Source organism: Brachycentrus maculatus, unplaced genomic scaffold (genome assembly GCF_059751285.1).
Source record: "Brachycentrus maculatus isolate JH-2025_06_01 unplaced genomic scaffold, ASM5975128v1 h1tg000677l, whole genome shotgun sequence".
NCBI lineage: Eukaryota > Metazoa > Arthropoda > Insecta > Trichoptera > Brachycentridae > Brachycentrus > Brachycentrus maculatus.
Genome location: NW_028281409.1, coordinates 299,684 through 322,440, shown reverse-complemented (window position 1 = coordinate 322,440; position 22,757 = coordinate 299,684). Strand labels below are relative to the sequence as shown.

General features: G+C 34.5%; 1 protein-coding gene across 1 annotated transcript in view; it reads left to right on the top strand.

Annotated features, from left to right (window-relative positions):
• Window positions 1-22,757, top strand: part of LOC148300661 (ecdysone receptor-like) — a 343,879-nt gene that overhangs the window by 92,137 nt on the left and 228,985 nt on the right. The window contains exon 3 of the mRNA XM_088274456.1: window positions 9,913-10,266. Coding sequence (XP_088130582.1) covers window positions 9,978-10,266 — 289 coding nt within the window. The 5' untranslated portion in view covers window positions 9,913-9,977. The remainder of the gene's footprint in view (window positions 1-9,912; window positions 10,267-22,757) is intronic.

The following is a 22,757-nucleotide window of genomic DNA, read 5'->3' as shown; positions in this document are numbered from 1 at the left end:
ATCAAAAAACTTGATTTTTCAGAAGAATGTTTTTAAAGTTTAAAAATATAACACAATGTATTAAAAATAAATATAAAGCCACTTTTTGAACTTTTTACTGTGCAATACATCTTTTTAGGTAAAACCTAAAGGTTTTTTCTTCATTTGAAAAATATTTAATATATTTAAAAAAATAATTAAACAATACCTTTTCTTCAAAATTCATAAACAACATTTTACGCCCTGTAGCGGGTAAATATTAAGATAAAAATATTTTGCTGGGATATAGTACATTTTCTGGGCATTCCGAAAACATGCACAACTGAAAATTGACGATTTTTGATTTATGACGTTCTTGAAAGGAGTGAGCGATATGTCGTATTGTAATATGCTTATTCTTTTTCTTTTTTTTCTTCTTTATACAATGGAGGTTTTTCGATGGTCCATCACTAGGACAAAGAGATCCTCGTGTTACAAAGCGAGAACCTTCTCTTCATACCTTCCCTTTTACCTATCATGATTTGATGACAGTCCTTTGTTTTATTCATAATGCAAATGTGTCAACAATAAAATACATACATACTTAAATATGGTATATGTTAAAGTTGTAGCAAGTAAAAGCTTAACTTGCAGTCCTCGTTGGAGTCCTGGTACCAACCCTAATATATCTAAGTGAATCATTTAGTTGGCAAATGGAAGATGAAAGTAGTTCGAAAGCAGTCGAAATGCGACCACTCAGACAAATGTGTTTTTACAGTATATGAGAGATGTTCGAATTGTGAAAAGGAAAGGAATGTAAGGAAAGAATGCAAAGCTGAGTCAAGCATTATCGATAAAAATTAAGATATTCAAAAAGTAACTTATATAAACAATTTTGCACCCAATTTTTTGTAAAGAATAATAAGTGAAATCGGTAACGAAATTAATGTTGGAGATAGTGCTAAAAAACATAACAATGCATTCTATAAGTTACATAAGAAGGCTATCAGGAAAAATATCTTACTTTATTTTTTAGTTTAGTCTTTCCCCTTATACTCATGCTTTGGCATATTCTTCTGTTTTTTTTTACTATTATTTTAATATTCTTTTTCCATACTCTCTCTTCTCCCTTGTCTTACTCTTCATCACCTTCTTTTTCATCTTTATTATTTTCGAAACTACAATCTTTTCTTAAGGATGGATATTCGTGTACATCTTTTGTCTAAACTTCGCGTCTTTTGTCCAGTACTGTATATTTCTTCTTACCAAGCTATATTTTTGATTTTTGTTTATTTTTCACACAAATGGGTGAATTTTTGCGGTGGAGTTTCTCCGTCGTAGATATTTCATGTACTTGTATCGTTCAATAACCTTAGAATCTTAAAAATAAGATACTTGTAATCATTCAAACGACACATAAAGTAAAACAGTTAGATTATTTTTTGACATCTCATCAAAGATGAAGAAGAATATGGAAGTCTGGGCATTTACGGGGCTTACGACCGTCATAGGCTGGTTTAAGTGATCACTTTACACACGTGTAACATTCACCAATTCTACCCATTATTGACAACCACACTACTCAAATTCTTGGAAGTTCTTTATATATGAACCAATTTAGAAACCTTGTTCTTGAATCACTAGAACTTCACTAGAGACAACTATTGGTGAGATGTAAAGAAGCTTTTTACTAAGCAGAAATAAAAAAAAAAAAAATAATAATAATAACGGTCGTCAGCCCCGTAAATGCCCAGACTTCCATATTCTTCTTCATCTTTGATGAGATGTCAAAAAATAATATGAAAATAACTCCTGTAATTGGAGATAATCCAGATTTTGTGAACAAGTATTTGGACACACTCAAAACGTTGTTCTAAAAAATATGTTACAGTAACATTTAAAAAAAAATAGTTAATAAATCTTAGTCTTTATTTCATTTATTCGGATAACTTGATTACATTTATTACATTATTGACACTGTTACTGATTCATTTCCTTTTATTTTTACATTGACCAAAAATAGACGCGACGTAAAGTATTTTTCCTGTCATTTTCACTTATCGGAACCTAGTTACAAGACATTGTTTTCTAGGGCACATTATGCCTGCTACCATAGAATGAGCAAACACACTCCTTGTCCCTAATAGTCCTAACTCCCGCTGAGAAGACTCGAACTTTCCATTTCCTCTGGGGTGGCATAACTGGGAGTTACGGGGAACAACGTGACACAAGGCTATTTGGTATATTTGACTCGGTTATCGCAATACAAACCTCTGTCTCAACGTTTTGTGTTGTTTTCCTTGTTTACGTATATATATATATATATATATATATATATATATATATATATATATATATATATATATATATATATATATATATATATATATATATATATATATATATATATATATATATATATATATATATAAACACACAAACAAACTCCAAACAGGGTAAAATGCATAAAAGCAAAGTAAAAAGGTATTTTGTATTTATTATTTCCAACGTATTTTACTTCCCAAACATTTGCGTAGGTAGAAATGTCGCTAGATATTTATATATAATTTTTTTAACTTTAACCAGCCTATGACGGTCGTCAGCCCCGTGAATGCCCAGACTTCCATATTCTTCTTTATCTATAAAAAATACTCCTATAATTGGAGATAATCCAGATTTGTGAACAAGTATTTGGACACGCTCAAAATTTTCACTAGACATTTGAAAATATTATTTTTTATTGTTTTTTGTTTGTTTAAATAATTCACCCTTTTTTCCAATGGCACAGAAATTAGTGGTTGTTATTATCTGTTAATGATAGTTTACCTTAATCACTTCCTGTATTTTTTCTTCCTGTATCTACATATAAATGATAACAAATGAGTTTTTTTTTTCAAATCGACTTACGCTTTCTGAATTTATTAATTTTTGTCTGGGATTAATCATTTTTAGTTATATTTTATTGTGTATAGTAAAACTACAACTACTTGTGTATATAAAGTTGTTGATTCATTATGTGATATTCAGTTCCACCGAGAAATATCAGTTAAAAAAATAATATTTCGTCGATCAAACAATGATTAGATAATGATAAAACAAAGCAGGATCAAATATATCTTTTAGGAATTTTATTTGAAATTTTCAATGTAAAAAAAGGAAGATAAATTCCTTTACAAGAATTCATTGTAACAAAAAACACATATTTAGTTTAAGGGTGTGATTGCCGAATTTTGAAAAAGTTATCCTCATATTGATCTGGATGGCAGTCGAAGATGAAACCCCATGGAATACTTAACCAGCTTGTAACTAATGCACCAACAGTGTTAAGTAGAAAAAGTAATTTTATCAACATAATATTTTCCTTGGTAAATATATTAAATATTTTTATAGTCAAACATCGTATGAAAGCAACCTAATGAAGTAATTTACAACGGAAGCTTTTCATTATGAACTTAAGTGCATTCTAATTATAACTTGCATCCCCTTTCTTTTCTACCCCTTCCTCCTTACCCCGAGACCTTTCGCGGGCGCCTTAAATACGGGGAATTCCTTGATATCCGCAATAGTTTTCCCGCGATTTCCTTCCGAATGCACGTGCGCTCCACGGCTGCACTTACCGCCAATGCCACACGTGTCCTGTTCGTATTTTCACTTCTTTCCTCGGCTAAGAAAATAATTCTCGGATTTTCTTGTGATGCCTTCGCTGCAGGATTCCGGATTCAGAATACTGTCAGTGATAAACTTCTACGGTTTGTATCAGATTTCATGTACTTTTTTCAGAAACGGTTTATCATCTTTTTCTGATTTTTTTTTTTAAAACGGGGCAAACCATACTTGTGTTATTTTGCATTTATATTTACCGCCTTTTGTGTGTTTTATTTTTATTTTTAAATAAATGTAACAAAACCAACGGATGTTATTTTACAGTAATATTTTATCGTGTTTTTCTGATTTAAAAAATAAACGGAACAAAACTGACAATGTAATTTTTACCTTAATACTTTATCATATTTTTCTGATTATTTTAAAAATAACGGAACGAAATCAACTTGTGTAATTTTACAGTAATATTTTTATCGTCGTTTTCTGATTTTTTTTAAATAAATGGAAAATAACCAGCTGGTTTTTCTTTTAAGAAATATATTTAATGTGTAATATATTAAGTAAAAGAACAATATGAATTGAAAGAATGATTGTTTTTTCCACAATTTGGTTTTAAATCCGCTGCTATTCTCAAAGTTAAGCTGTAATATTAAAATAACTTCTCTTTGATATAAATTAAAATATTTCACAATTCAATTGTCTTCAATTTTTTCTTACAACAAGAGAAATATTCGTGCTCTTAATGTTCTTATTATTCACACAAATATTTATATGTAATATTATTTTTATAAAACATGAATCTAATTAGATTTGACTTTAAATACATATGAATATATGAGAATCAATGGTGAAATATTATTTTATTTATTGTTTCGGCATTAACTTTGTGGTAAGACAATGATTAAAGAAAACACTTCGTTTTTTACCACTTGAGTTTTATTATAGACTACATGTTTCAGAAGTTAAACTTCCATCATTTAGGTCTGTATAATAACTAAATATAAAATTATTAATAATATAAAATATAAAATTATTCTATAAATAAGGAGAGGGGAAAGTAAGGGGAAGGGGTTAGTCAAGGGACGGAGTTTGAAAACAAAGATAATTTTGAAAACAAAGATAATTTGAAAACAAAGATAATTTGAAAACAAACATAGTTTGAAAACAAAGATAATTTCTAAATTTTCAAGATAATTCATAATTTGGCCTGAAAAAACCTGAATTCTAATAATAATTTATTAAATAATATATTGTTTCAAAATTCTTCACCATTGCTTTCCATTTTTCCTTTGTTTTCAAACTCCGTCCCTTGACTAACCCCTTCCCCTTACTTTCCCCTCTCCTTATTGATAGAACAATTTTATATTTTATATTTTAGTTATTATATAGACCTGAATGATGGAAGTTTAACTTCTGAAACATGTAGTCTATAATAAAACTCAAGTGGTAAAAAACGAGGTGAAATATTAAATAAGAGGAATAGAAAAATCTAGGAAAACCATTTCGTTTACTGTTCGCGGTTTTCATATAAATTTTGTGTAAAAATGGCTTCTTATTTTTACATTTTTATTTAAAACGAACACGTTTTTTTCTTTGTGTAAAAGTTTTATGCATATATGTTTCACTAAGGTTTAAATTACCTCAAGGAACTTTTTAGTTAATTATACAAGCTAATATGAGTACGGGTATGTAACTGTGAGCACCCTAGGCTGCTACCTTTCTTACTTTTGTATTTCTTAGTACCTAATATTCTTCTTTCATTTCCTTTCCCATATGGAATTAAAGTCCGTTACCCTGTGCTTCTTACTAACGTTATCTGTATCGTATTATTCCACTCTTAGAACTTTGAATCTATTGTAGTATACAGAACTGAACTACTTGCCATTATATAATTGGTAATCAAGGGAATATCCAAGTCAGAAGGTTTAAGTAATTCCATTTTAAATTATTTAAGTATTTTTATTTACTTATTATTTTTAGTTTTGTAGTGCAATGGTCAGCACGCTCGGCTACCGTTCTGGTGGTCCTGGGTTCGATTCCCAGGGGGAGGGGTGAAATAAATATAAGTGATTTTTTCACTCTAATATTTATTCAATATCACCTGGACTGGTACCTAAAGCGGAGGGCTGATCACCTTTCCTTAATGTGTTAACGATCAAGATAAAACTGCGTTTATATGATGCAGTGCCCTATGCACTATTGTGATGCGGATTAAGAGTTTAAGATATTATTTTTAGAATAGTCAACATATTTCAACGCTACGTATGTTGATAACGTAAATTCCGCAATAAAATGTTTGAGTCTGTGACAAAGGAAGTCGCTTTGCAGAAAGATATGCGCAGAATACCATTGTTTTTTTGTGTTACGTTCCGTTCATATACGCGAATAAAACTACAAATATCCCGGCGTTATTACCTTGTACCAAATATTCGACAAAGCAGACGCTTGTTGGCCGTAGCATGCAAAACGAAGCTGAACAGTGGAGACTGCGCGGATTTGCATAATTCCCTCCTTACAAAGCCATCAGTCCATGTTTGTTACCGGCAGAAAGAGATGATACCGGATTGAGCTTGCGGCCAAGGGGGTTTCAACGTCCGACTCGTTTTGTTCCACTTTACCTCACACTCCTCTATTTTATTTATTTATCTATGTAAACTTCATGTTCAGAAAATAAATAAGTACATTGGCGGGCTCATTGCTAAAAGGCAATATTTTGCAACCAACCAAAAACAGACTAGTGATATTGATCAATACGATTGATACCATATATAGCTGTTTGCAATCAGAGGGTAGATAGTACTTGAACATTAAAAAAAACATCAATTACAAATTGATGATAACTAGGCAAAGGAAAAAGGGAGTTTAGGGAAGGAGGTAGAGAGAAAAAGTAAGGGAGGAGATTTGATGGACAGGTAGGATGCTAATGATAGATAGTTATGTCTCAGACGTTTCTTAAAAGTTATAAGGGAAGATGCATTTTTTTATAGGAAGAGGTAATTCATTCCATAGTCTGGCCGCTTAGACAGAGAAAGAATTACTGAAGAATAATGTGTTATGGCGAAGAATGTAAAGTGTTCTTTCTTGGGAAGAACAAGTGTTCTTTCTTGGGAAGAACTTTATTTCACTCTACAATCCTTATGTTACTCGCGACTCGGGTCCAATTTGCATACGGATGCACCGCCTTATTATCTCCGGATAAATATATCTCGATACGCTGTTGTTTCGTTATGGGCTTTATTCTCCTAAGAATGGGATCGGCCGATCGGGGCCCGTACCAAATTTGATGTTCCCTGCAATTTTATGCCATAGCTGTTCCGATAAGCGCACCCATAAAACAGCTCTCGCGAGCTGCATATTACGTCCTCTTAATTCTGGCCATTTTGCCACTTTGCTCGCATGCAGTCTCGTTAAACGCGAGAGATGAATTACGGTCTGGGATTATTATTCTTTAATTTAGCCGAGGTTTATCTCTTTTATGGTTTTCTGTGTAAGTGCTGTATTATTTTACTATTTTCGTTAAACTTCTTAGAATCTCTGCGCTCCTGGTAATTTTAATTGGTATATTCTTTACATTGAATGTTTTATGATCTGTTTTAATGTTGCAACTTCACCTGATCTTCATAAAAGCGTTATACCTTGCTAATCCCTGTAATATTAGCAACATTTTCCTTCTGCAATATTTCATTTTAAGTATTATTTGTTTTAATTAACCTTGAGTGTTATTTCTTAAACTTTGATAGCTTTACGGTGCACTTCATTTTCGAATCTTACTCTCACATAAAAGTGCTTCTAATTAATCAGATTCAATTTAATATCTTGGAAAACGGAATACAAACACCAGAATTCCATTAGCAAGAGAGAAAACTTTGCTTACTCGGGTTACTTTACAGGTGCAATAATGCAATCAAAACGTTATACCATAGTGTGGATAATAAAACCTGAAATAATCCTCATACTACTGCGGAGGTTAATTCAGGGATGAATCCTTTGAATAATCATCCTCTGCTGTGGAGTGCTTTATAATAGTCTAATCAAATTATTATTTCAACTTGTTACTTCGTCATCGTGTATTTGAACCTAAGCAACAAATATTATGATGATCTTTTGTCTTATTTAGGGTCAATAATTAAAAGTTCGCAATTTAATTTTCTGCAGTTGAAATCCAGCATTTTGCTGTTTGAATTTAGACAACAAAAGGAATTCGTCGGTAAAATGTAACAAAACTTTTAGTGCGTCATTTTTTTGTCATCGTATTAGAATGGACACATTTGGTATGTAAGTTATTTATTTATTTATTTCATAGATACAAACATTTTTTACTATATGTATTACGGCTCTTTAGGCATGGCCTGTGTTGATCCAAAATACTTACATGATATTTTTTTGTAATTTTAAGATTATATACACTACATATAATAGATACAATAACAATTTAATATATAAAGGTTTTGCAATAAAATAATTACACCTGGACTTTAATTAATTTACTTTCTACCTTCTTCTAGTTGTGTTGTGATGGTTTACAATAGGGATAGGTAATGTTTATATTTTAAAAAAATGTTTTACTTGGTAAATACCACTATTTCTTAAAATCTTTTGACGCGTGTTGCGATGCATTCCAAATAACTTTTTAAACACCGTATGTGAAGCTAAGTCAAACTTTTTGAGTTGGGACGTTGAAGGATGAAGAGAGGGTTAAAAGCTGTCTGATATTTTTTTATTGTTTAGGTCATATTTTTTATATTACCGTTGCATTAGATAAAATTCTTTGAAGAAATGTTAAAAGAAGTTATTATTTATTATTTCCATATACATAAATTTTTAACCTTTGACTCGTCGCACGACAAAAATGAATAATAATAATGTTTTTGGATGATTTATATTGCATCAATTTCTACTTTACGATAGCATATTTTATTTTATTATACTCGATTTTATACACGTATGAGCTCAGAGGAGAAAAGTACAAGCTACTGCAACTGATCAAGGGTAAGATCGAAGTTCGAAGAGATGTCGGAAGGAGGCGGATCTCCAGGCTCCATAATATACATACAGGACACGACAGGAGCACAGGAGTACGAAGCGTCGAGGACCCTGCCCAAAATATGGACACTTTCTCACAAGCGATAGTCAAAGTCTGGGGGACGCGACACGACACATTAAGAAATAAAATACATATGTCTCTTGTGTAGAAGAAAAACTCATTCGATTTTAAGAAACTAATAATCAAATGAACATTTTTTAAAACATACTGTATCGTAGGCTAAATAAATATAAAGTATGAACGCGAAGTCATTTTCTCTCTGGGATATGTTTTTAGTTATTTCTTGAACGATCCCTGCTGGCAACGGATAATAAATGGTACTTAGGGAGAAAAACTCACTCTTACTCGTATTATTTTGTTTGAGTATAAGAAATATTACAGCTTCTGTAAGGCAGCCTTGCCTTTGCCGTCATAAACAAAAGCGATCATGAAAGAAGTAGTTATCGCGCTATATATTTTATTCTCCCTTTTCCTGCTGGTCCTTTCTAGCACCGTTTGGAGCTAAAAAATGGTTTTACAAAATATTACCCCGAAAGTTACGTAATTTAATAATCGTGGAGATATGCCGGTCGTTTTTATAACTGTAGAGCAAAATAATAGTTGAAGAAGGATTTCTTCAACCGTGTTACTACCACCCAGGGATTCAAGATAGCGAAGCTTAATTTTTAACTGAAATTTAGAGCCACGTTATATATAAATAGGTTTAAAAAATCTTCGAAATAAAATATAAACCTTCTTTAATGTAAATGCTCTCAAGTGCCATTCTAAGGACGTGTTTGTCTGGACCACATCCATCTTCTCCTCTTCAAAACTTCCAGTATGAGGGGCTGTTGGGTTCTTCTTCTCACGTCCTCATTCCTGGTGAAGTCATATCACTTAACACCCACTATTCGGCTCAGACACCGATTTTCTAAACTTTACAGTTAAGCGTTAATTATATTTATGCTCGGTGTAGGCTTTGTGGCCAGTTTTTAACAGGGATTAGCCTCCTGCGATGTTGATTGGCAGCTATCAATCCATCTCTGCCTGGTCTGCCCGGAAGTCGTCTATCTTGAGGTTACCCGTGCAGTGAAATGTGAGGGAGTCTGGATGGTTCCATTCTTCTCACATGCGCATACCATTATCTTCCCCACCTAACGAGTCTTGGATCTCGCATTTTTTTCTAATTCTGGTGTTCCTTATTTCATCTCGTAGATTCTTGCCAGATATGCTCCTTAGAGTCTTCATTTCCACTCTTACTCTCTAAGTGTGTTTTTGTTACTGCAGTGTCCGGTGGAATTATATTGTTTGGTTGTATTGCATTGCAGAAGCCGGTGAAGCGCTTGGCGTGATGCGGCGGTAACGCGGCCGCGCCCCCTGGCAGCACGGCCCCATGGACGTGAAGCACGAGCTGCTGTACCCCGCCGCGCTGGCGCTGGGCGCCGTGAAGGCGGAGCCCGAGCACGGCGCGCCCTCCACATCGGGGCGCGGAGCCTTCAGCGGCGTGGGCGGCAAGCGGCCGCGCCCCGACGACTGGATGGCGGCGGGCGCCTCGCCCGCGGCCGCGCCGCTCACCCCCTCGCCCGGCCCGCCCTCGCACTCCTACACGCACCTGTCCAACGGCTACTCCTCGCCTATGTCTTCGGGCAGCTACGACCCCTACAGCCCCAACGGAAAGAACGGTAAGTCCTTCCATCTCTTCTTTTAGTCGTTCACATAAACGAGTCTTCTTCGTCTTCCTGGCTCTATCTCAACGTATCGTGTGTACTCAGGGGAGCTTCGGAATGTTGGACTAACCTGGAAGAAGCCAAAGAAGTGGATAACTTAGAGACTACCTGTAGTAACCATATGTTCCAGTTAGAGAGCGAATACGGATGAAAAAGAAGAAAACATGTTTCATTTAGCGATCAATAAAATTATTCCATATTACAAAATGACATTTGACCTATTAGAGTTCATCAGATCAACTTTATCACGATGAGGTTAGCCCATGTTCGAAGAAAATTTCTTCCTGGCTCCATCATAACTTATCGTCTTTCTTGTCTATTGGAGTCAGCTCTCCTCGTTCTCAGGTTGTAGAACCTTCTGTCATTTACAACGTCACCTAGGGCATGTATTTGAATCATATTTTCTTTCTGCAGTATTCATGAATTCCTCTTGATTTCTTTCGAGGAAGATCCATGGCGATTGCCTGGTTCACAATATGATCAGGCTCTCTGCGTTCTATGTGCCCATACCATCTCAATTGTCTTTTATTTACATTACTATTGATGCCTGTTACACCCAACTTTTTCTTTTGTGAGAGACACTTCAGCTGACCATCTAAGCATTCGCATCTCAGCAGTTTATAGTTGCCTGGAGTAGGTGTTATGCATCAGCATCATTGCGAGGCATAAAAGAGTGCGGGTCTGACAATTGTTTGGTAGACTTTGAGCCGCGTTATATGATCACCACGGTATAAACGAACTGTCTAAAATTATGATTTTTTTTCAATGAAGAACAAAACATTTCAAAAAAATTTTCGAAGGCACACTCGCAAAATTTAGTACTTTAGGGTCGATCTGGTAAGATCAATTCAAGGCAGTAAAAAATAAGTAAAATAAAGGAAATGATATAAATTGCACAAACATTGAACTGTTTTTTCTCTTTGAAATATTATTGTTTCTTGTTGAGTTACCCTTCGGGGATATTGTTTGCCTTTTCGTGTTCTTTATATTTTTCCGCAAACTCTTTCCTCCTCCGCCCTCAAATCTTTCTTTTTTTCTTCTTTAACTTAACCTCGTTTCTTCGCTTGCTTCTTTTTGCGTAGTCTTTCTACAACGTTATATAACGTATATTATGTCAAATGATTATATTTCATATTTACTTGGTTAAATCTGATTTGCTCAATGATAACAAATAGCTTTAGGTTACTTTAATGCTACTGCTGCACTTCTGTGTTGTAAAAATAAGATTTTAAAATATATTACTGTGATTTTCACAAAAGAATCGCGTGTCAACATGCAACGAATATCCGTTCTTGGAGATTTTCTACTGGTCTTACGAGCTCTTTGCTTATAACATTATTCAGCAACCTTCTACTGCAAGCGGTTCATAAAACTCCTATCACTGATGGAGCGATATGATATTTCTTGCAAACTTTTATGTTATTCAAAATGTCACGTACTTTAACAATTTTTATTATTTCCTTATTTCGTGAAATCATGGCATTGTTGGTGCATATTTTGACTCTTGGATTTTCATTTTAAAAATTATAAAAATATTAACCGTCACGCCGTTTTTCCGTTGGGGCAGGCAGAGAGAATAGAACGCCATACCAATCTGTCTTTGCAAACAATATTCGCTTCCTCCACATTCATGCATCTCCTCATACATACCCGCCTATTGTTCGGACTCTTGACCTGACCACTTTCAAGTATTTGAAATACTTAATCATTCCATGTTTTCGGCGGTCTCCCTCTGCTCCTATTTCAAACTAAATTTGCACCATAGGTTTTACCGTTATTTCTCATTCTATCACTCATTCGTCCCACATATCCAAACCATCTCAACATACCTTTCTAAATTTTATCGATAATCCTCATCTCAGCCTTGCATTCTTTCCTTATATCACCATTCGAACATCTATGTATCACACATCGTTTTGCCGCACATTCGTTTGAGGTATCGCATTTTGACTGCATTCAGTCTACTCTCATTCTTATTATTTTACCACTTCCATGCTTTACTTCCAAATATTATGGTTGGAACTAGGACTCCGTTATGTACTGCCAGTTTGGCTGTCGCTGATAGTTTTTTTTAAATTTTATTATTACCTTAATAATAATAATAATAAAACCCTTATCCGCACCCCAATGGTGCATAGGGCACTGCATTATATAAACACAGTGTTATTTTGATCGTCAACACACAAAGGAAAGGTGATCAGCCCTCCGCTTCAGGTACCAGTCCAGGGTAGTATTGAATAAATATTACAGTGAAAATATCACTTTTATTTATTTGACCCCCCCCCTGGGAATCGAACCCGAAACCTCCAGGACGGTAGCCAAGCGTGCTGACCATTACACTACGGAGGCGGACCTTACGTAATACTTAATCATTCCTTTGTAATAGTTTGTCTATTCATTGACTTCTTTTGAGACGGGATCTGTTCATTCGGAATGCCGTCCTTACTTTATCCTTGGTCTTCTTATTTTTCTTAAATAGCAGCAAGGTATTTAATTTTTATTTCATCTTGTTTTTACGTGGCTTAAAATTGCCATCGGCTATGATTGTTTCTGAAATGCCTTTCCCTTTGTAGAGAAAATGCTCAGATATAATTGTATGACGGTAGATTTAACAGCACAAATAATATTTTAATATCATCTCTTTAATAAAAACTAGTACATTTTTTCCCAATAAACGGTGCTCCTTAAATTATTTTCACATCACGGTATTCTAATCCAATTAATTATTTGTCTTTGTAGTACACCGAGTAGTGTGGTGTTCTATTTTTTCTGCCAACCCCTGCGGGAAGCGACGTGATGGTAAATTAGCTATTTATTTAGTGGCTTAATATAAATTATAAGCTTAATAATAAAAATGAAAATGGTATTTTCTGGCGTTTCTCATGTGTGTGATTATAATCCAGGATTCGGATCTCACATACTAATATAAGAGTTTCTGCTAAATAAAAAGCTTCTTTACATCTCACCAATAGATGTCTCTAGTGAAGTTCTAGTGATTCATGAACAAGGTTTCTAAATTGGTTCATATATATAGAACTTCCAAGAATTTGAGTAGTGTGGTTGTCAATAATGGGTAGAATTGGTGAATGTTACACTTGTGTAAAGTGATCACTTAAACCAGCCTTTGACGGACGTAAGCCCCGTAAATGCCCACACTTCCATATTCTTCTTCATCTTTGATGAGATGTCAAAAAATAATATAAAAAAAATAATGCTGAATTTAAAATTGAAATAGAAACAAATTAAGTGAAAAACATAAGCATATTTTCATAAATGTAATTTTTTAAAGTAGTATTAAACAAAGTATGGGGTTTCATATTTTTATTTTTATTTATATGATTTTTAAACGTTTTCAAATACCGTACAGCCAAACATATACGGAATAATCAAACCCCAAACTGGCAATACGAAAATTCACAGTTTGAAAATTAACAATATTAAAATACAATTAAAGTCTCACCCCTATTTTCCATACTCCTCCCACTGATAAAAAATTAGAAACAGCTCCATCCCCCTCTGTATAATTCAACGTCTCAAGGACACAACTCTAAAATTTAGACTTTGCTTCGGACTACATCGAAACACGTGTCACAATTGGTTTTAAGAAGTAGTGGTATTTACTTTATATTAAAAATGGATAGATATAGGAATAAAGTGACTGCGGAATCAATTAATGAAATTATTTTCATTTTTTCTGCACCTGAAAAGAGGCTACGTAGGATTTCGTTCTTCATATAGAAATATTTCGAATGCTACTTTTTTATTACTATCGTAGTCGACGAAGATTTCTCAAAGAGATAATAAGAGTGAATGCTAGAAATCTCTTTATTTTCTTCTCGCGGAAGCGTTTTTTCTTATTTCAGAAATCGGAATAAGTTGATCATTCATTGAATGAAGGCATATCTTCTATATCGGGCCTGAATTTGAATACATAACCTGGGCTATTTTTATCTTCTCGATCGATCGAAGCACAGCAGCTCGAAAATCATAACAATGAACATCAGGTTTTTAATACAATTTATCATATTTTGTACATATTGATATTCTATTTTATTTTAAGTTATAGAGGATAATCACAGCTCGTCGTGTAATGATCGATATGCTATAGGTGGCTATGTAACTAGAGTAGGAGGTACCCTGATGTAAGCTTAGACAAAAAATCTATATCGCGAGATGAAAGAATCTAAAATGATAGTATTTTTCATTCTTATTGAGTATATACAAGTGAATATCCACACATATTTCTATCGTTTTTACGCATCTCATTGATTATTAATTAACTTTAGTTGTTTATTGAGATTAGCTATTCTCTGATCTGAATTACAGCTTATGTATTGTAATATACATATATAAGGTATCAGTTGCCAAATCAGAATTCTTTTTCTGATGACTTTCCCGATATCACCATCAAACAATGTTTTTTTTTATATATATAAATGTTGTTGAAATTCTATGTTTTTGAGATCTAGTTCTGTATGATTTTTGAACCCATTTGTTTTTTTTATTTATTTCAAAACGGGTTATTATTTTGGGATCTTCAACGTATATATTAAAATAGGTTTTATGTACGACATTGGCTGTCAAATTTACACTCTTCAACTTGCATTTCATTTATATTATTATAGGTGTATTTATTTTTGAGTGTCTCAACTTTTTTCTTCGAAAAAGCATCTATTGTTGAAAGTCTGAGTAATCTAAAGCTTCTGACCTGACATTTGGCTTGGTTAAGTAATCACTGTATACACCAGTTCACCATTCAAGTAATCACTGTATACAACGTTCACCATTCTGCACATTATTGAAGAACTTTTGTATTATTTTTTTTCAGTTGAGCATATATAATTTTCAAAAATATAATATGCACTATTTAAGATTTCTTTTGTATGATGGTTGAAATTTTGATAGATATGGAATCATGTATTATTTGTCTCATCATCTTTCAAGCAAACAATTAGATGTATTTTTGTAGATTTCTTCCGGGTGATCCTACCTTTAATTTTCCGTTGCCAACATATATCCTCTTTGATCTTTCTATCTCGAAACTTTATGAGGATGTCCGGGTTTCCGATCTGGAAATTGCCAAAGTTTCACTCCAGAAAGTTGTACGAATCCGATGCCTGCGTGCTTATTTCTCGCCAGCCTGAACTTTATTTATTTTTTTGCTAAATGTGCAAAATTCCCCTTCAATTAATCAACCAAGCGCATTAAGAAACGTCTTTCAATAAAAATATACAAAATCATGTAATTGAATATTTTTTACTGACATTAATATTACACTCCAAAGGTGTTAGCCCAATAAAAATAGAATATTAATAAACTTACCAACGTTTTATACAATTCAAGTCTTTAAATCGACTAATTGAGGTATTTATCTAAGATGACTCATAAAGACAAATCAATCAAAACTCTTATATAATAATAACTAAGAAATTAACAATGATTGGGACACTCAAAATATTGAGAATAAAGTACTCGTAAAAATAAATATGATAAAATTTTCAAAAATAATTCGGAAATTATTCTCAGATTTGTTAATATTTTTTTTCTTAACTTACAACTTTCAATCATATATGTTCCGTCACATATAAAGTTAAGAACGTTGTGTTTTATTATTTGCAATGTATATGTAAAACAGTAAAACCTCTCATAACGAGTAATTCTCATAACGAGCAAAAAGTAGGTCGCTTAACGAGTGTTCCACTGTATATGTTTGTAACGACTTTATGACATTTGAGTAATATAATTGTCAATCATGGGTAGAATGATAAATGTCACACAGTGTGTAACGTGATCTCTTAATCCGGCGTTTGTCAGACCTAATCCTTGTAAATACCCAAACGTCCATTTTCACATCTCAAGACGTTTCTTCCTCCACGTTGAGCTATCGGCGAAATCTTAAAGAAAATGAATACTTCAAGAACCTTTGATGTCTTATCCCATAAAAGGTTAATCACTCAAGAGTCCATTCAAACGTGAAATTACCCTCGGCAGCTCCTCGCTACTGTACGAGGAGACGTGTCTTAATTGCTGTTCATCATAGCCTTAATTGCCCGAGGAGATTCAGCCACCGATTCGTCGTCTCGCGACCGGTGATTGGTCCATTCTGCGCCGGTTACCCGCCACCGGCGGTTACCCCAGGGCAGTGTCGCGGTGTCGACACATTCTGCCACTCGAGCAAGGGCCCTAATTAAAATGTCCACACAATCAAAACTCCCCTGACGCGGAAGGCGTGGACGCCCCAATTAAAAGGAAAGGACGGTACATCAATTCTCCTCATTCACGCGTGTTGAACGCTCTACATGCCCGTTTGATTGAGTGCCAAGGCGTTTGATTAGCCGTCTGGACCGCTCCGTGTTGCGTAGGACTCTGCAGCGGGAACGGTTTGTATTTCAATGGAGATTTATTGCATTTTTTGATTTGCCACGGTCACGCCCCACGGTACGAACGTTTGATCTACAGCCCGATATGACGCGACTAACCTACTATGACAATTTTCCTAGATTGGCATCAGTGTTAAGAATACGACGCAACCTTGGCATCATTCATAAGGATAATAAAAATATGATTTTTATTTATTTTCTTTGTCATTAATTTATCCACTTTGTGGATATTACCTTATCCATTTGTAGATATTTATTTACCCATTTTTAAATTAATTTTAACTTGGTAAATACCATTATTTCTTAAAATCTATTGTGATACGCGTTTTAATGCATCCTGCATCATTTTCGAACTTCGTATGTGAAACTAAGCATAAATTTTGTATTTTTATTTTATTTTATTTATTTGAGAATTTTACAGAACAGTTACATTAAGTTGTATAAGTCGTCAACAGGCCTTCCGTTCCACTAGAAGAGGGTTCAGCTTTATGTGTCCTACTCGTAGCTTGGGTTATAGTACCAATGTCCCTCATTATTTTTATCATATATTATGATACCACCTATCGTAAGAGTTCCTTGTTAACACGCTTAGTTTTGAGAATATCAGCAGTTCTCGAAACTAATCGTATTTATAAATTTTTAAACTCAAAAGTGTTCTTTTACAAGTGTATTTTTCCACAAAGTTAACGCCAAATCAATAAAAAACAAAATTTCTTTATAAAATACATAGCTAATTTACCGTGATGCTACGGTGACACGACTTCAAAGTATGACAAATATTGAAAATGCATATTATGGTACATGAATTTTCTCCTTAGTTAACCTGACCTTTGAGAACAAAGAAAGTAGTGCCCGCGCACCGCTTTCATGTTTATTGCTGAGAAACCATTTTATGTTTTTACTCTTTGTATACACAATTTGAAATTTATATATAATATTCCCAGACGTGACGTCATCGCCTATAAAGTTCTTTATTGCGCAAAGTTTTGTACAGACTTCAGTTTTAATAATGTAGCGATGCTAGAGTTACGGTACACAATAGTTTTAGCGGTGGCCGTTATTATTTTAGCTATCTGCATGAATATTACAAAACGTAGACGTGGACATAAAGTTTAATCAAACGCTGTATTTTATTGTGCATGTCCGTGTGAGTCTCTGCTAGCTTTATGTGGTCTCCCTATGACCAACGTTTGCATTTCAGGATGCGATGCAGTCCATTTAACATTTAACCTTTATCAGGTTTGTTGTGTCGTGATTGCGGAATGCACGAAACGTGGAAGTTATAAATATTATCTGGATCGTAATTTGCAAAGGACAATGCTCCCATTGTGTGTGGAAAGTTTGCCATTCATTTTAATGGTCTATTTTCCTGCGTCAATTGAAGAAATACTCGTATGTCAACCTATTTGAGCAATTGAGATAACAGCAACGCTATTATTATGGTCATTTTAGAGTCACTATCGTTCAAACCCTTAATTTGTATCATAGGTGTCAAAAATGAGCATCCCAGTAACTTTCACCATTCTGCGCATTATTTAACATCCATATAGCATTCTTCTTCTTCTACTTCTTCTTCTTCTTTTTGTAGATCCTAGGGATCTGTTTGTGCCTCCGCATGTCGCTCTTGGGATGTTGACTCCCAGCTGTCTTTCCATCTTTTCGGAGGTCTGCCTGGGGGTCTGCGTCCTTCAGGGATTCCTTGAAGGACGATACGTGGACATTCTGTTTACATGATCATTCTAGTATTGCCTTCGTTGTCGTCCCCACCTCACGATATCCTCCCTCTTACACATGCTCCGGATGTCATATAGCATTATGTTTTTAAAATGTATATGTTAGTTTCCTAACATGTGCTAGTTCTTACTCGATAGATTTTAAAGTGTAGCTTTAATTTGTGCACTGTGTAATATTATCAATATTGAACGAATTATCAAAATGTTTCTGATGTAGTAAAATGTCTTATTACTGCTTTTTCGTACCCGAAAAATATTTTTTGTACTCTATTATATTAAATAATTCTTAATCATAAAAATAAAATACAACACTCCGCTACCATAGCACTAGCCACACACTTATAACTACACAAATAGCGATCAAGATAATACTGTGTCTATGCCATGCAATGCCCTATGTACCACTGGGTGTGGATGAGTGTTAGGAGAGGAGGTTGATTATTTTTCAAAGTATTTTGGACGATTTCTCCCTATTTTTTTCGATGACAGTTTTATTGTCCCTAAATCCGGTGAGCGCGAATTTATTTAATTTCTCGTTCAAAGCTCGCAAATCCGCATTTCAATCAAATGTGAGCTGGAAGCTTTTTGACTTCCGTTACTCCGTTGAAAGGTCGGAGGAATATTAAATATTCTCGCCTTTTATATTTATCAAGCTTTAAAATGTAAACAAGTATTTGTATTTTTTATAAGACACACACACACATAAATATATTTACATATAAAATTTCGTATATAAAAAATATTCGTTGAATTGTTTTGTATATAAATGATTATAAATATATGTCGAGATGCCAGAAAGTATGAAAAATTTTAGGATTTTTATTTTTTTTATTGTATTAGGTAACCATTAATTGACTAATGCAAAAAGTAAGAAAAAGTAAGTAGTCTTTAATAAAAACTCAAGTCGTAAAAAACAAAGTGTTTTCATTAATTATTGTAAGTAAGAATAATATACAAACAATCAAATAATGACACACCCACATACCTACTTACATATATTGCACATTTATTTTACCACTCGTATGTTGGCACCAATGCAATGTTTTGGCATAGTTCAGTATTCAACGAATATCGAGTTTAATGAAAGAAGTAAAAAAATTAGCTTACTGGTATCACGTCGAAGTTTATTGATATAACGTTATTTCGCGTCGTTTTCTCTGGATCGATTTTGAATAAGAATTAATGAATAGTAAGTAGATTCAAACGCTATTCGCTGTACTGATCTGCCTCAAAATGAATTTCTCATGTCTCTCCGCTAAAAGGAAACAATAAATCCGAATAGCAAAACGTCTCATCCGCGACAAATGTAGTTAAGATTCGCTTCCATTGAGTTTGCGTTATTCCGTTGACATTTTACTGCCAATATTTATTGAATTGGCGTTTCACTTCGAGCGTAACGAAGTGCCGCGAAATCTACGGGCATTTTCCTCTCGTATAACATCATAATGGTATTCCGTAACCATTATTACGGCATCCCTGATTCAACAGAGCGTGTGAAAATATATTCTTCCTTTTTTATCCCGTGATCCGCTTCTGTTCGGCCATTACTGTTAAATATCGGACATACACTCATCTGTAAATCTCTCACAATTGTCACATTTTCTTCAGGATTTTGTTGGATCCTAAATGCCAGCGAAGAGACACACAGACATTGCACGGACACCCGTAATCCCGCGACTGTTTACAAAATAAAATCCCTCTTGCTCCCGAAGGTTTCCGATGACAGCGCAAAGTGCAGAAATAAATCTCCAAAAAGACCAAAACTGCGTGCTAATAAGACACCGATGTATCCTTTTTATATTTTTGTATTTGAGAGACAGTTGTAGCCCGTTTTGGCTCTAGGCCATAACATATGAGCATTTATTTGACGTCAGATTCTGAAAGTTGATTTATTCGTGTCGCTAAGAAAAGAATGGAAAAGTCATGTTGTTGACGGTTATAATATTAAAAATACAATCTTGAACCACCTACGAGATAGCGTACTGCGAATTGTTTTATATTTTGAACAGGAATCTCTTTCAGTCAGTCTTTTCCGAGAAGATATCGTAAATTGTTCCATTATTTTATTCATTATGTCAGCTTTCGGAATGTTGAAGTGATTTTTATCTGGTAATTTTTGTAGACTGCCAAAACACGCGAAAATTTAATCAGTGCTTTTTAAACACTGACAACATGCTTTCAATGTACGATTAGAATTTAACCAAATTATTTCTTGCTTTAGATGCCATAAATATACTGGTTTATTCCCAAAACATACATATAATATATTCGATGTATTGGATATTATAAATAAACGGTGTCTGATAACGAGTGCATCGGAACATCTGTTTTAGTTTATTTTTAAAATAGATAGATATTACCACTGAGAAAAAGTTGAATGAATTAACATAATTCGATTATCTTTCATTGATTTTATAGTTTTAAGTGACATCGTTTTATTGATGGTCTTTGATGGACCAAAAGAGTAAAATAAGCGTCAGAAAATGTAACCCAGAGAAAGTTTTTCCCCCTTAATTTGACTGTGTAACTAAGCAGCAGTTTTCGTCGACCTTCGAGAAGGAAAGGAAAATCGAGTAAAACTTCGTCGAAAAAATTTACGGATGTCAGTATGAGGAGACGCGTGAGGCGACGATTGTTTGCAAAGATAGAATGGTGTGGCGTTCTCTGCCTAGCCTGCGGTGAAGAGGCGTAGTTGTTAGTTAGTTTCTCGCAAAAAAAGTTGAAACATGAGGCGTATTTAGCCTTTGTATTACTCTAAGCTCTTTTCCACTTTCGTTCCTTATCCGTATTTGCAATATACGACGGTTTAATTATTGATTCGGCTGGGCGGGATCGGAAAACGATTCCCAGCTCTCACGTACGCCTCGGAAGGATGCACAAGGGCGCAGCGTCTGCCGGCCGAACCAGGTCACCCGCCTATATCGATCCGCCCCCGTCTGGGCGCCCCCCGCCCCCGCCGCACGCAGCATCCCGTCTGGAGGGATGGAGCGACAGGGTGAGAAGTCCTCCAGACAGTCTGTAAAGAACTATAAGCTCTGTGCAAAAGGATCCTTAAATAGCGGACTAGGAAGATGGTTTAGTGTGCTTTTTTTGGGACTGAATTTATTTTCAAATCGATTTTCTTATCTCGATATATATTTCTTCATTTTCTTCGTATCGGGACTATAGACTCCGTCTCAGAAAATCGCTACTTCGATTGTCATAGAGTCAACTTCCGCACAATACGAAATATAGGCTGTAGCTGTTAAGATTGATTGTCTGCCTCTATCCGCGGTCGCACTGGTCTGTGAAGAGGTTTTCTTGAGCAAAAAGGAAATCATACGGATTGTATGAGCCATGAACTTCGACATGAAAATCTCTTGCACAGTATACTGAAAGGAATGATTGAGAAATCAATTGGCAGATGGCGTTCTCGCTGGGATTATCTGGACCAAATATAGCTGTACCTCCTAAACGGACTTGAATAGGATCGCTGAAGACCAAGTAAAGTGGAGGAAAAAATGCTGGGCGTTGCTGCCAACCAATCCCAGGATTGAAACTAGACACGAAAAAAACATAATAACAAAAAACTAACTAACCACCACGCCGCTTCCCCGCAAAGGTAAGCAGTGAGAATAGAATGCCACACCACTCTGTATTTTCAAACATTATTCGCCTCTTCCACATTCATGAATATCCTCATATATACCCGCCGATTATTTCGACTCCTGACCTAACCGATTTCAAGTATTTGACATACCCGATCATGCCAAGTTTTTCTCGGTCTTAACTAGACGAGAAGACATCTCAAAATCCATCATGAACACTCGCTTTAAGGAGTTTGCATGGAAGTGCATTGAAAACTGTCCCACCGCATGCCCAGATCTGATACAGAAGCATCTAGGCTTCCTGACAGATCTGCTCTTGCAAAGCAATTTTTTTTAAACTAAGTTGCGAAATTTATTGAAAATGTGAATGATTATATATTATATTATATTTATTTATTTATTCATTTCATAAATACATAGATACATTCATAGATACATATTTATTTCATGTATACATTTACTATATGTATTACGGCTCTTTAGGCATGGCCTGTGTTGAGCCGAATACTAACATGTTAATACAATTTTTATACATTTTTATTTTTTATGTTTTTACATTATTATTATTATTTTTTAATTATTAGATTATATACATTACATTTTGTCCGCCTTCGTAGTGTAATGGTCAGCACGCTCAGCTACCGTTCCGGAGGTCCCGGGTTCGATTCCCAGGGGGGGTCAAATAAATATAGGTGATTTTTTCACTGTAATATTTATTCAAAATTACCCTGGACATGTACCTGAAG